The sequence below is a fragment of the Morone saxatilis genome, unplaced genomic scaffold (genome assembly GCF_004916995.1).
Source record: "Morone saxatilis isolate NCDOM2014 unplaced genomic scaffold, NCSU_SB_2.0 Contig12, whole genome shotgun sequence".
NCBI lineage: Eukaryota > Metazoa > Chordata > Actinopteri > Moronidae > Morone > Morone saxatilis.
The window spans coordinates 9,763,563-9,779,034 of NW_023339674.1; the positions used below are offsets into that span (position 1 = coordinate 9,763,563).

At 40.7% G+C, this 15,472-nt stretch overlaps 3 protein-coding genes across 3 annotated transcripts in view; all 3 read left to right on the forward strand.

The window, feature by feature from the left end:
• The window catches only part of cluap1 (clusterin associated protein 1), a 5,465-nt gene extending 4,973 nt beyond the window's left edge, over positions 1-492 (forward strand). The window contains exon 13 of the mRNA XM_035652630.1: positions 138-492. Within this exon, the coding sequence (XP_035508523.1) occupies positions 138-320 (183 nt within the window). The 3' untranslated portion in view covers positions 321-492. The remainder of the gene's footprint in view (positions 1-137) is intronic.
• A 483-nt stretch (positions 493-975) lies between these two features.
• Positions 976-3,535, forward strand: ccdc124 (coiled-coil domain containing 124). The gene is made up of 5 exons (XM_035653290.1): positions 976-1,105; positions 1,737-1,914; positions 2,447-2,645; positions 2,818-2,923; positions 3,067-3,535. Exons 2-5 carry the CDS (start codon positions 1,756-1,758, stop codon positions 3,269-3,271), a joined length of 669 nt encoding a protein of 222 aa, XP_035509183.1. The 5' UTR covers positions 976-1,105; positions 1,737-1,755; the 3' UTR covers positions 3,272-3,535.
• Positions 3,536-3,681: 146 nt separating this feature from the next.
• Positions 3,682-14,222, forward strand: kcnn1b (potassium intermediate/small conductance calcium-activated channel, subfamily N, member 1b). The gene is made up of 9 exons (XM_035653289.1): positions 3,682-8,097; positions 8,613-9,044; positions 9,329-9,424; positions 9,764-10,182; positions 10,338-10,479; positions 10,620-10,730; positions 11,000-11,127; positions 11,351-11,420; positions 12,510-14,222. The coding sequence occupies exons 1-9, from the start codon at positions 6,973-6,975 to the stop codon at positions 12,795-12,797; spliced, it is 2,811 nt and encodes a 936-aa protein (XP_035509182.1). The 5' UTR covers positions 3,682-6,972; the 3' UTR covers positions 12,798-14,222.
• Positions 14,223-15,472: the final 1,250 nt, after the last annotated feature.

Below are 15,472 nucleotides of genomic sequence, written 5' to 3' on the forward strand. Positions count from 1 at the left end.
TCTCTGTTGTACGTTGTGTGTCGAGTTATTGCCCAGGTACTGTAAGTTAAGTTGACTTCTTTAATCATTTGACTGGACTCTGAAAACTATGAGCTTTTGGTAATTGTTGTCGTAATTAAGCGTCCCTGCCGTTTCAGACTGAAGATAGCGAGATCGATGTGGACGAGGACGATGAGGAAGATGAGGAGGGCGAGGAGGAGGAGGAGGAGAGCAAGGATTTGGAGGATGACAGTCTGGAGGGCCCAGTGTCGAGGGGTGCTCGCCCCTCCAGGGGGGGCCTGAGACCGCCCGTGCTGGAGGAGAGTGACAATGACTTCTGAATGAAGAGCACACACATACACATGAGCTCCAGCTGTTTCTGTATTCCAGCTCAGATTAGAACATCTCAGTACTTCTCAGAAATATACATTGATTATGTTCCATCAGTTTATTTCAACATAAAGCGTTAATATAGTTACTATTTTTTAATATTGGTGTAAACCTAAATAAAATATTTACAATTAAAAATGTTGTCTGTGTCCCTTGACTCAAATATGACAGTCAGTCGGTCAAATTGATCATAATTATTAACATTTTCAGCAATTTTAGTAAAACACTGAACTTTTAACTCTGTTGTAGCCTTTAGATAAAGTCCAGAAAGGCAGATTTTACATTTGTATCTAAATGACATATATCATTTCTTTGACAGTGAAGAAAGTGGTAGTTTTATGTGCTCAATATGTGACCGAAAATGACTTTCAGAGGAAAACTGAATGAAAAACATCAAGAATAAAAACACCTAAAACCAGATAACAGGTATAGATTTCGATGTGGCAAAACGTGTTGCCAAATAAAGATGCATTTTAGAAACAAGTAGTATTCATCTCAAACATTTCAAGTACATTTACGTTACAAATACAACGTTTTCCTCAAAAAAAAAACAAAAAAAACAAAAACATGAATCAACAGACTGATCGTCCATCGGGCCATGTGACCACAGGAGACGTACGCCATCAGAGTGCGCGGTGGTCGGAGGGAGAAGGAGGAGGAGGAGGAGGTGGCAGATGCCTCTTCGATACAACAGTCTACTGTCGGCTGCTTACGACCTGTTCTTCCTCTCATACTGGTACGAAACCGTGTTTACACTCGCCTCGTTTGTGTATCGCGATCCTTATCCTTTCAGCTCAAGTGTCTGCGCAGTGACAGAGGAACTGAAGCGACTCTCGGACAGACACAGCGGCTATTGTTTATCAGGACAACATCAGTGAGCCGAAGCTAACGAGCTACACCGACTGCAGCTCTTTGTATACTTGGAGAGGTTTCTGTTATGGCTTAGTTAAAGTGCTCTTTGCCAACTTGCCTTGTTTTGTTTTTTTGCTAACCCACACTTTCAAACTGGTGCTCAGTTATTGTGGCTGTCGAGCAGGAAAAAGCAAATGGCTTGTGTTTATTTAGACGTTATAGTAAATGAGTTTAGGTAACGGCGGATTACTACCATCTTACATGAGCTGCTGCACATTGACTGCAATTTAAACACTTTACACAATCATGTTTTATTTCAGTTAATAGGGGAGAGTCACCCAAAACAAAAAGTCTGACAAAAAAAAAAGAATTTTGTGTTATAATAATAATTTTAGGTATTGGATTGGTTGAATTAAATGATATTAAAAACAGACTGTATCAGTACTTGGTTGCAGCCTTGGAAAGTCACTTCTTCAGTCAAACTCTCTCTGATGATTGTTTTCCTCATTTCCCAGCTGAAGAGCAGCTGTTGGGATGCCAAAGAAGTTCCAGGGCGAGAACTCCAAGGCGGCCACAGCCAAAGCCCGCAAAGCCGAGGCCAAGGCAGAGGCAGACGCCCGCAAGAAGAAGCAGGAAGAGGATGCTCTGTGGCAGGAAACTGACAAACATGTACTCAAAAAAGAGCAGAGAAAGGTGAGCTGTCTCTCCGGGTTGGTGTCAATTTCAAACTGCCTCCCTTTGGCTTTGAGCATTTTTCATTTGTCGTCACTGTGATACTTCTTGGATGATGGGTGTAGAGTCAGTTAACAAAGTGAAAGTCGTAGTCCCTTCATGCCACACACACAGAGAGAGAGCAAAACAGATGATACAATTTAGATGAGAATAGCAGAACGAATAGAATAAAATACAAACAATATACAGTTATTTTCATACATATAAACATGCACATATACACACAGGCATTTTTTAAATTTGCGTGTGAGGGAATGTCAACAGCGGCAACAAGATGGTGATGCTTTCATCTTTAAATAAAATGTTCAGGATTGGATAAACGTCCAAAGAATGTCCACCTTCTTTGTCTTGCCGGAGTCAGCTCCGAAGACGGCCCGTCGATTGCCTAATCCAGGATATTGTTGCCGGAGGTCTCTGTAAAGATGTGGGAACACAACACAACATGCATTTTTTAAGCACAAAAGTCTGATGAGAAAGCTTTCGGCCGTTGCAGGACGACAAGGAGAAGAAGAGGCTCGAGCTTCTGGAGAGGAAAAAGGAAAATCAGCGACTTCTGGATGAAGAGAGTGCTAGGATAAAAGGCAGAGCCCAGAAGGAGGCTGCATCTGGAGGAAAAGTGACCCGTGCCCAGATCGAGGACGTGCTTCAGAACGAGAAGATGCAACAGGAGCAGCAGGAGCTCAAACCCAAAGGTAAAGTTCAGGTTGAGTAGGATGACACCAGTACGCTGGTTGGAATAAATATGAAACTTTAGTGGAGATCGGCTATATTCCAGCAGCATTAACTGGTTGGAGGATCAAATCAGTGCATTTTCTTTAACCTGATGCAACATTGTTATGTTTCAAATGAAATTTTGTCCCACAGAAAAGAGCCACCTGGAGACTCCACTGGAAGAGAACGTGAACAGAATTATCCCTGAAGAAGGAACCATCGAAGCTAGAACAATAGAAGATGCCATCGCTGTGCTCAGGTACCGATTGTTCACCGTTCTCTGTGACATCCTGTTGTTCCTTGTGATTACTCTGATGTCGATTTAAATTGAGTTTTAAGGCTACAAAACAGCAACAACGACTAGTGAGTCTTCATCATTACATCCTCTCTTCCTGTCTCCAGCACGGGGCCTGAGGACGTGGACCACCACCCGGAGCGGAGGATGAAAGCAGCGTTTGCCGCCTATGAGGAGGTCAACATGCCCCGCCTAAAAAAGGAGAACCCCAACATGAGGTTGTCGCAGCTGAAGCAACAGCTGAAGAAGGAGTGGATGAAGGCGCCAGAGAACCCCCTGAACCAACGCTTTGCCACCTACAACACAAAGTGAATGCACTCTTCCCCCCCATAACTCCATTTGAAAACTGTCTGCCTATGCACATTGGAGACTTCCATAGAAAAATTGAATAATCTCATCTAAAAAAAAACAAGTGTTGCTGAAGAGAGCTTCACCAGAGGTACCGGAGGACTCCGCTTTGTCACAACTGATCATCAGAAATTTAATTATATAATTTTTTTTCCCAAGCACTTCTGGGGAGGTGGGGAGCCAGATGTTTTGAGAGTAACTTATTAAAGTTCGCCACTCGATCATCAACATTTCTTGTTGTTTTTAAATGCCTGACTTCTCTCTTGTTGGGAGATACATAAATCAAGTCACATACTTTCTGCCAACTGGTTAGCTGAGCTGCTGTCGCCAGTGGATTAAGAGTGTGTGTTTTAGGCATACAACAATGCCTAACCCTTTTAAAAACAACATTGCATTTACTCTAAAATAAAGCTGGATGGCTGAGTGGTTACAAAGATTAACTGTAACAGCTTTTTGTGCTGTTGTCATGTCCGTCAGCCAGACGACAAGGACCAGGGAGTCTGTTAAAAGCAGCAAATGTAAAATGTGATACTGTTACTTTCGTACTGTTGAGTTTGTGCTGTTGTCTCATTACCTGCAATGCAAATGCTCATGCTCAAGTATTCACACAAGTATGTGCGCCCTGATACCTTCCCTCCAGTATTTTAAGGCGGTATCCTCAGCAGAGGCGTGGTATAGCAGCTTGTACCAATAAAATAAACTGTCACTTCATTTCCTTATAACCCAACTGCAGGAATTGAGACCTAATTCAGCTGTGTTTACAGGCAAGATTTTATTAGTACAAAAAAAACTTAACAGCATAAAGCCGTCATCAGAGTTACAAAACAAATGTGAATCTATAGAGTCAATGAAATATTCTGTTTTAACCATCTCCAGGCCTCTGAACTTGGCCTTCCTTATCTTCTCTAGCAGATCCTTTGGCCATAAGCCAGTTATTTCAAGGCCCTATTAGCTTCATAAATTAGGTGGGCAAGTGAAATGAAAGTAGATTGTGACTGACTGAAAACAGACGGCTCGGGTTATGATCTAAACACTCAGAGCTGTGTTGGTGCTTTGTTTAAATTGTGTATAGATGCAGCTTTCCTTTTAATCACTAGTCACACACCTGCTTTTAAAATAAGTTATATAAACTGTTATTCTGTGGTTGTCAAAACAAAAGAACTTAAATGCAGTTAATTGCGACAACACTTGTTTTTTGCCTCCTAACATTTACAGAATTATTTATGTAGGATTGATTTAACACCGCCATGGTAGTAGTTGTTTCTTTTGAGTTAGTTAGTTAGTCATTTATATAAGCAGCAATGGTGTCCAGTGCTGCCGTTGGTCACAAAGGTTTTCTCCAGCGCAGCAACATTTATATACTGAGCTGCTGAGGCAGCAAGCTGTTGGCTTTGCAGGTTTGTCTGATAGCAGTTGCAGAGTCAGAAAGCAGCAGTAACATAGTTAAAACAATTTAACAATAATATCTGCAGTATTATTTGGGAAATAACCACACAACATGGCTCCTCCACAGGCCTGAAAATGAAAGGGAAATATGTAGAGCAAGTGTAGCCAGTTTTAGATGCTTGGGAAATACATATACATATATATATGTTTTATGGCCAATAATTAAGAAAATAAATTCACTTCACTTTGAAAGGCAACAGGGATGTTTCAGGTTTGCAGATCTTTATTTCAAAATGGAAGCAAGCCCCCACAAAACACCAATCCTCCTGCTGGCTAAATGTAGACTTTGAACATCTTTGATCTTTTAAATTGACAGTGTAGTGTTTTTTTAAAAGAATATACCTTTGGAGGTACTCACTGGTTTGATTCATTCAGAACCAGATTTTAAAATGTCCACCTTTGTCCAGCCAGGCTCTTGTGGCGGAGGAGATAAGAGACTGTGCGAAGGCCTTTGAACCACAGAGCTTCAATGACAAGTTTAACTGACCCTTTATTTTCCTTTGCATTGTAAGCGACCAGTTCCTTTTCTTTCCCCTAGCAACCAATCAGTCCATTCGCAATTTATAGGGATTTCTTTGAGCTTGTACGTGTGATCTTCCGCCTTAACACTGGTCTGATGTTACAGGTTTTTGTTTTTCTGCATCCTAACCTGTAGCTGCACCCTCCCACTCCCTGTCCATTTGCATGGCAACCCTTTACCAGGCCAGCTGCTGCTGCCCTTTTCTTTCTTCATGTTGAATTCTAATCATTACTTTCAAAGGAAAGCGTCTCCAAAGCTCCTTTATCAAGTGTTCGTACTGGGAGGAGGCAAGCCGCTGTCCAACACCCACTCAGGCTACTGCTCTTCTTCTTAACGCTTCTGTTCTGCAAACCAGGAACATTTCCTATTAGTAACCTGCTTTTTCAAGTTTGGAGAAACATCGTATGGAAGAAGAAGGTAAGGATTACTAGTAGTGGTGGGAATTTGTTCATATTTTATTTTTATTTATGAAGGAGAATATCAGAAAACTTGAGATGGTAAATTGTAGTGGGATGGTTAAAGTCGAAAATAAGACAACCACCATTTGGAATAATTAGGTTTGGCTCTTAAAAAAGGATGAGCACCCATGAAAATGATACCTAAGTTGTAAAGCATGTTAAGATGAACTGTTCTCTGTCTTTGAGTATTTACTGAGGGGTTTATTTAAGAGTGAGCACATTAAAGATCATGTAGTAGCAGTGTACGTCACATCAGGATGACGTCTGATAAAATAAAAATAAATGGATATATCAGTACTTTTCTAGAAATATGACAATTCTGTGGGTTTCACCGACTAAAGTTATTCATTTACGATGCTTTTTCACACTTTTTTTTGTCACAGTAAAAGTGATAAAACAGTATAGGTGACACAAAATAACATAAATTTCTTCAATCTTTGTAGTAATTTAAGACTTTAGCACAACAATGCCTAATTCTAACTGATGAATGTATTTCCTCCAAAATAGTTCAATAATGTATGAAACTGAGCCTTCTTGATTTTCATGTCCAGTACACTAAGATCAGAGGGGGGTCACATCTGCTTCTGACAGAGTGTTTCACATTCATAACCAGCTGAACACACAGTTTGAGATTAAAGAAATAATTGCTTTTATACCAGTGATTATTTTGCTTTGAGTAAACACTCTACATGTAAGCACGGGAGTGTGTATTATTAGTCAAATAACTGACTGACTGTTAAATTTACTTTTTAAGGATTAAGTACATTTGATTTACTTTTTTTCATCCATGTTTCTCACCAAGCAAATGTCATTATTGAGGCTAAAAACAGACAAAAATATGAGATGAAACAGTTTTTAAAATACTTTAAAAATTACATTAGTTTCTATGTTTCTTTTGTTGCCTTTGAAGACAAACATTTTTCTCATTTTTAAAGATCTGTCTGATTTGTGTACACAGTTGTTTCTTCTTCTTGGGTAATTCTGAGATCCTTCTGCAGTCTGGGCTTAATACCATATGCTCATTTTTTGGGGGAAAAAGAAGAAAAATAAACATTAATTTATGGAAAACTGTGTGCACATCATTTAACTAACATTCTGAATTCAAATATATTTCAGTCTATTTCTTTGTTGAATCTGTGTGTCATCCTCCTCTTTCACATCTTCCCTCTTTCTTTCCAGTTACAAGTGAAAAATTATCTGTGTATGTGATCTTTTTTTTTTTTTAGCTCTGCAGTGATGCCATGAGGTTGATTCTGGTTAAACCCACCAATGCAACTCGACGTCTTGACTCAACGGGTGAAGTCTTCCGTGATGAGGACCATGAGCATTGTACCTCAGGAGGTCCATCACCTCTGACAAAATCTCCTGAGCAGATGCATGATCGATACTCCGGTACCTCTGTGGAAGCATCGTCTCCCCCACAGGAGACGAGTCTGTGCTGTGTTTCATCTTCACCCCACGAAAGGTCTAATGGAATCAGTCCGTCGCGAGTTTCAGCCCAGATGTCACCACTGAAAACCCGAAACCTAACCTTATCACAGCTGAGTGATCAGGATTGGTTGCTGCTTTGTGGCCAGGTTAGTGGTGTAGGAGATGATTCACTCTCAGCAGAGACAGCAGGGACCAGTGTGGGACATCCAAACCACAATGACAGATGTGGTTGTTCCTGTCCTGATGCACACCAACATACAACTTCTAGTTTTCATCCACAGTCTAAACAGGGCTCAGTCCAAGACTGCCTCTCCCGGGTTTCAAACAAGAAAAACCTTTCATCCTTACCACACACCCAGACTTTCTCACAAAGCCCCCAAGCTCTGACCACTTGCCAGGTTTTACCACAGCAAACAAACCAAAGGGATCTTTTGAAACCTGCAACAAACCATCCACAGGATAATTTCATGCTCCAATGCAGTGACCAAGAAGGTCGAAAGGAGCTGTTGCAGCAACAGCCTTGCAATCATTTTAAACTGAAAGACAGCAGCCAAGCAACTTTATTCAACATCCCTTTGAACTCTATAGAGTGTGCTGAAACAAACCAGAAACTTCACCAACATCCTCAGTCTGCTGTCACGACAGACCTCAACTGGAGAGAGCTTTTTGGTAAAGAACCACTGCTAGTTCAGCAGTGTCAAAAGCAAGACTCTCACTGCTCAACGAGCAGCGATCAAACCTGCAAGTCATCTGGAGATCCCTCCGTTGTCCTCAAGTGCCGTCATCTCCCTTACAACCCTTTAACTACTACACGCGTGAAGAGGTCGTCGACTCCAGCCAGTAACAAAAGTGTCCAGTCCTTCTCCACCAGCCAGTATAGTTCACTTGAGAACCAGGATTTAGTGGAGGAGAGAGCAAGACAGCGACAAAGTCAGGTACAGGATTTTCTTCAAATGCTGTAGCTTCCAGGCCTGGTGTGTTGGAGGTCGTTACCTAAAGAAATTAAAGTCTTATAGAAATAGTGGGTAACATTGTTAAATGGCAGCATTATAGCTAAACTTCATACCTGTGCACCTTTAAAACACATCTTTAAACACATCTTATGAGACTGTAATTAAAAGGTACTGACGGAACAAGAGAGAAGTTCTGTTTCTAAGTTATGGAAAAGATTTTCTACTAAAATCTGACACCGGAATTTAATTTAGGAATTTTACTTCCACTGCATAAAAGTTTGCCGTTGATGCGGTACTCCTTGAACGTCTTTCCTTGTGCAACTTTGATTGTCACATAAAAGCAGTTTGGTTTGCATGCAAAATTTGAAGCATTGTATTATGCGGTGTTTCCGCCTTTTCAATAAGCCCAGTTGCTGATTCTAAAGGCAATAGATAAGTATATAAGTATGTCTGATTAATTACATGGACTGTGCTGACTGTCTCACTTTGTTTTGCAGACAAACTCTCAGCACCTCAGTGGATCAAGACTCTCCTTTGCCAAACACACCCCACCACCTTCTAACACCTTAGAAACTGGTGGCATAGTAAACGGGGATGCACTGCGACCGCTGAGCAGCCACGGCACATCAAGTCACTTAGATCTCAATGCGGGCCAGCAGCCTCTTCAGCTCCTTCACAGTGCCATCCTGGAGGACGCCTTCTCCAAAGTTATCAGAGAAGATTCCAGTAAGGCCAACAGCGAGAACCTGACCAGGGAGGAAGGCAGCGTACCACAGAAGAAGACCAAGGACATTAGCTACCGGCTGGGTCAGAGGAGAGCTCTTTTTGGCAAGCGCAAACAGCTGAGCGATTATGCGTTGGTCTGTGGGATGTTTGGCATCATCGTTATGGTGATTGAGACAGAGCTGTCGAGGGGGTTTTACAGCAAGGTACTGTAATCCTCTTCAAACACGCTTAATTCATACAGTAGAACATGTACTGTAAAGCAAAGGGTTTCATAGAGCATTTTTACACTTTGTACAGAGATATCAAGTTTTCATCAATGTGTTCCGTTAAAATGTCCCATTACTGCCAACTTAGCAACGATGTCGCTGAAACAGCAAGAACATCCTTCATTTAGTGGGCAGACGTCACTTACTTTATTTGTTTTGGTCGTTCAGTGTCAGTCTTCACACCCGGATGCACTCGCCATGTTCATGTTTTTGTCTTACAGGAATCCATATATTCATATGTACTGAAAGGCCTGATCAGCCTCTCTACTGCTATTCTTCTTGGACTCATTGTGATGTACCATGCGAGGGAAATCCAGGTATGTGGAAGAAATAAGAGAACTCCATGCATACCTATGGTCCATGGTTCCTATATTATTATCCAGTATTCTTAGTACTCTGAGTGGCAAAATAGGCCATGTCAGCCATGTGGTTAATCTGATTTGTGGTACATCCTGATTTGTGGTACATCCTGGGGCACAAAAGTGGACAATCTACTGGCTCCGTATGATAAAATGCCCAAAACCCTGAATAAAACAAAACAGACAAACCTGAATGCTGATCTCAATTGCATCAATTGAACTTTCAAATCAAAAACTACAGTCCAAACAAATAGATTTATTGTTAATAAATAAATACTGCTTCTCTTCTCCCTACAGCTCTTCATGGTGGACAACGGAGCAGATGATTGGAGGATAGCTATGACCTTTGAGCGGATCCTTTTTGTTGTGTTTGAGCTCCTTATCTGTGCCATCCATCCAATTCCGGGCCAATACGTGTTCACCTGGACTGCCCGACTGGCCTTTAGCTACACAGCATCAGTAGCGGACGCTGATGTCGACATCATCCTCTCTGTGCCGATGTTCATGCGCCTCTACCTGATTGGCCGGGTCATGCTGCTCCACAGCAAGCTGTTCACAGACGCCTCCTCCCGCAGCATTGGGGCGCTCAACAAGATCAGCTTTGACACTCGTTTTGTCATGAAGACTCTGATGACCATCTGCCCCGGCACAGTCCTGCTGGTCTTCAGCGTGTCCTGTTGGATCATTGCAGCGTGGACCGTGCGCGTATGTGAGAGGTATCAGCTTAAAAGTTCTCACTCTTCCTTTTAGTAACCAATTCCATTGCTTCAGTATCACAATTCAAATTGTGGATATTATTTTGAGAAACCCAAATCAGTCCTATCAGAAAAGACTCTCTGTGTTTAGGATTTACATCAGTCTGTCTCTACAGGTATCATGATGCACAGGAAGTGACCAGTACCTTCCTTGGAGCAATGTGGCTGATCTCCATAACCTTCCTGTCCATCGGCTACGGAGACATGGTCCCTCACACCTACTGTGGGAAGGGGGTTTGCCTCCTGACAGGAATCATGGTGAGATTTGTTCGGATACAGTTAAATCAGACATGTGATTGAGGGTAATCCCAAATTACAAACTACAGTATAGCAACATTTTTTGGCCTTAAATTTATAATAAACATCATAATGTTTGTATAATTGTGTCTCCTCCTCAGGGAGCGGGCTGCACAGCCTTAGTGGTCGCTGTTGTTGCAAGGAAGTCAGAACTCACCAGAGCCGAGAAGCACGTCCATAACTTCATGATGGATACTCAGCTCTACAAAAAGGTCTTTACACTCACACATGCACATTTATTGTATGTTATTTTTAATGTTCCATCTGAACAGTACATTTTTGACGATATTGGGTCGGTTTATGTTTTGTTTGATTCATGTCTCAGACTTTCACAGGTCAACAGTCAACACAATGATTTGACACAGCATACCAGCAAAACAAAGCACATGGCACAAACGTTACTTACTGTAAATCTGATTGGAAACAATTCGTGACATTCATATTCTGCTGTGTAATCTGCCTGATGTCCTATCCTCCTCAGATAAAAAACACAGCAGCCAATGTGTTGAGGGAGACGTGGCTCATCTACAAAAACACAAAGCTGGTCAAGAAGATTGACCATGCCCGGGTACGCCACCACCAGCGGAAATTCCTGCAAGCCATCCACCAGTAGGTATAAATATGTCATCACCAGAGGGAGTACAGAGTTAAGACAAACAGAAAAGACATTCCACCATCACAGCTTGAGTAACATGTAGATAGATAGTTACATTTTGCTGGTGCCTTTATTCATATACATATGTAATGATTTCAGTTTTTAGCAAGACAAACTGTACTCTGCATTTATTTTACTTGAGTCAAAAGTGACTTTGGTTCTGATTTTCAATTTTAGACTGCGAACGGTGAAAATGGAGCAAAGGAAACTGACTGATCAGGCCAATACAGTTGCTGACCTTGCCAAGGTTTGTATATGCAGTAACTGTGTTTTTTTTTTACTTTACTTGGATGTTTGGAGCTTCACTGTGCAGAATGATGTATGAGTTTTGACGCTAGAAGACTGTTTTCATTTTCATCTGCTCAAGTGTCTCTTTGATCACCTTGAATGTGTGCGTACAAGCAGGATTTTGTAACACTACATCTAGTTTGGAAGCTAATAATGGTCCAATATGCAACTTACACAAGTGTGATGTGGAAACTTCACCAAACACAAACACCTATTGTATTGTTAAGATGCAAAATGGCACAAGTATCCAAAGTTCCCACAAAAAAACTGAATAAACAGCGATTTATACTATGTATATTTTTTCTTTTATTAATTAAGAAAGTGTTATTGCTACAAACAGCAGGGCCCCACTATGGGTAGCTGTGCACTAAGTACTTTTAGTAGGAGAAATTTGTATCTAAATTAAACAGAACATATCTGTATATTAATAGATTATGAATTTTTCAATAAGGGAGAATGTTTTTCCTTTTAAGAAGTTGTATGTGTAAGTTTTCACACATATTATCATTCAAAACTTAACTTGAAGGGATCTGTAAGTTTCATCAAACACACAACCAGAAAACATCTATTTCTGTTTTTAAATATTTTTCGATCAAATTCCCATTAATTTAGTAATAACTTCCTACTGTATTAATAGGCAGATCACTTTGCTCTTTTGGGGTCTGTGTGAGGTCTTTTTATTTTATACAGTAATGTGGAATGGACTCACTGAGGGCCAAAAGCCTTACTACTGTAAATATGCCATATTATGGAAAAACTCCATTCAAATGGGATTTACATGTTACCCTAACCCCTTATTTTTCTACTGTGTATTACTGTGCATTGGCGGCTGACAAATCCTACCTTTTTACAAAAATCTTTTTTAAATCTTGCATTTTTAGTTACTGCGACCACTAGATAAAATTAATTTTACTTTTAACTTTTCTGTGTTCAAAAATATGTCTTTGGCGTAGATGTTCTCCACTCCACTTACCCTGATGTCTCCTCAAATAGACCACAACATGCTTTAAAGTCGGATGTGTGAACTGTCCTCCCTGTTGCTTTGCAGACCCAGAACATGATGTATGATCTGGTGATGGAGCTGCAGCATCGAAGCGAGGAGTTAGACAGGAGGATTGTAGCTCTGGAGGAGAAACTGGACTCCATCCTCCTCAGCGTGCAGTCGCTGCCCGTTGTGCTTTCTCAAGCAATAACAAAGCTACAAAAGGATTTCCTGGACGACTTGGCCTGCCGTGTCCACTTCCTGTCATCCTCCCTGAGCTCTGAGTGCTGTTCAGTCCCTGCCAGGCAGCTCTATCCAGGATCCACCACACCAGAGACACCATACAGCTCATAGGCCTCACTCAGTGGTTTTCAACCTTTTTTTTCATGCTGGGAATGATTTTCTAAAAATGCACAGCTACCATCTCATACTGAGCACTTCCAATGAGAAGGGAAGTACATCATTTAGGGGATAAAAAAGGGGATTGTTATTCCTTAATTTCCTCTGCTTAAAGTTAAAGTTAGTCCAGGCACTGGGTTTTCACCTATGAAGAGACAAACATCAGTCCATAGAGCCTCCTTTGGTCCATATAGGAAGATCATTTATATGGTTCATGGAGTTAAAACTTTGTCAATAAAATCTATGATGAAAATTAGGTGGACATTTTTCCAACATTTTTCCTAATTCCTTCATTCCTAACCAATCATCTATCTTGCAGTATTTTAGTTCTGAAACTTTCTCAGAAGTGTGCTTGTGACTGTGTTGTTCCTACAGTCACAGTGGCTATAAAAGGAGGGAGAAAGGCTACTTCCCCTTTTAATGCTGAGGCTGCATAAGATGGGAGTATAATGAAAGAAAATAGAATGTATAATTCCCTTATTAGTGTAATGCTATGTCAACTAGAAGACATCTGCTATAGTTTGTGAAGATTAAGAAAAAGAAACTTAAAGTCCCCCTCCACTCAAAGATATGTTTTTCTTCTTGTTCCTACAGTTGGATGTTTGAGCTATTCATAGATTCTGGTATTTTTAATGAGGTAATAAAGCTACTTTTTCACACACATGTTATTGTTCCAAGCAGATGGTTTGTATATATATCTTCATACATGTCTGAAGGGGATCTTAAAGTTAACTTTTTAAAGAACGAGATCAGTTTTTCTGTTCCTGTACATCCGAGCGTTGTTGTTTTTCCTGCTGCATTAGGACAATGTTTTCTGCATTTTACAGTAAATGGGGCCCTCCATTAGAAAAAAGTGAGTAGCCATAGAGGAGGGATTGTCTATGATTACTTTCAAAGCAATAATGGTCTAGTGCCAGCGCTGTTATTTGCTCACCATGAGAAGTGTAGCCTCCCATGGTAAGACAACAGTTATGATTGTGTCAAATGCTAGATTAAAGCCTAGAGGGGAAGGAACGTTGCAGTCAGGACACCTAGACTTTAGAAGTTTGTCTGAAAGTATAACATTTATTAAACACTAAAACTTGTTTCATTTAAGACCTAATTTGCTGCTTCTTTTCCTGTGTCTGTCCGGTATCAGTAACTTTTTAAGTTGCAATAAAGTGTGTTTATATTTAATAACTGTATTAGTTCTGAGACCGTCCTTTTTGTTTCCCTGGCCTTAGCCTACACAACATTAATATTTTATGTGTGTGTATGAAGCAGTTTAGACATAATGGAGACATACTGTGTCTCTCACAAGTGACGTATACTTTGTAGTATTTAAAAACGTTTTGTAGCAGCAACACAGTATTTAAGACAGTCACTGGTAATAAAACCTCTTTCCAGAACTCCATTTCTGTGTTGTTTTACTCACTTAATCAAATATAAATGTGTATCTCTTGTCGTAGATGTCTTTATGTTTGCCTTGGCAGTGACACCTCTTTTGGGAAATGGTATTAGCAAAACAGTAATACAGAGAAATATAGGTTTTAGGAAAGTTTATTAATTTTCTTTGTTTTAATTTTTATTTTTTTTATTTATCTCTGCTGTGCTTTGCCGTGGCTCGGCCCCGGGAAGCGCTCCGTTAAAGACCACAGACACAATGGCGAGGTCTTTGCCGCGGCTCCCAACTCCATGCGCACTTTGGAGGAAATTTGAGAGAAACCCCCCCCCAAAAAAAAATAAAAAAAAATAATTTTTTTTTTGCGTCACCATGTCGGTATGATTTGGTTGTGTATCAGGACGGAGGACGGCCATACCATATCGACTACAACGTGGGCGCTAAACGACATAGTCACAGCTGCTTGTTAGGCAGAAGGCGCCCCCTGTTGATGTCGTCAAACAGCAAGGACAAAGAAGCTGAGCTCTCTGACTCCGACTTGCGTGGTTGTGGCTCAACCAGAGTGAATCTGACAAGAACTCAACTCACGGTGAGGTAGAGGGTCAGACCGCCGGCACCTCTTGCCCAGACAAAACACCCCAGAGCTCGTGGATCCAGGATTTGGATTTACAAGGTGCGTTTTTACAAAGCTGGTAGTTTGCATTGAATTAAGTAGTGGTATATTTTTTGCCGCCAGTGTTTGTGGTTTTCGTTGTGTTTGAACATCACATCAACAATAGTGTTGACCACAAATGCATACATTACAGTTACACACAAGCATTATTCACAGCTTGCATTAAAAGCAGATAGTTATACCAATAAAAACCAGTCTTTCCCCTCATTTGCATGTTTAACACTGTATTTTTCAGGAAAAGCTTAATTTCATGTCTTTAATTATATCCATGTGAGGCTCCACAGCTCAACAGTCTTCAAAGCAGCCATGCTCTTCCAACATAGTGAAATGGGCCCTCTGGTGGAAGAAGTCCATATAGTTTAGTCCTTTGTTCGGATGTTTTTATACAACGTCCTGTGGTTTACTTCAAGGGCACAAGTTGATTGTTGATTTGATGATTGATGATATTGATTGATTGATTGATTGATTTATTGATTGATTGATTGATTGATCGATCAGCGTATCAAAATAAAGGATTTGGTATGAAACAACCTTCAGAAGGTTTGGATCTGTTAGACGATTCCCCATAGACAATCA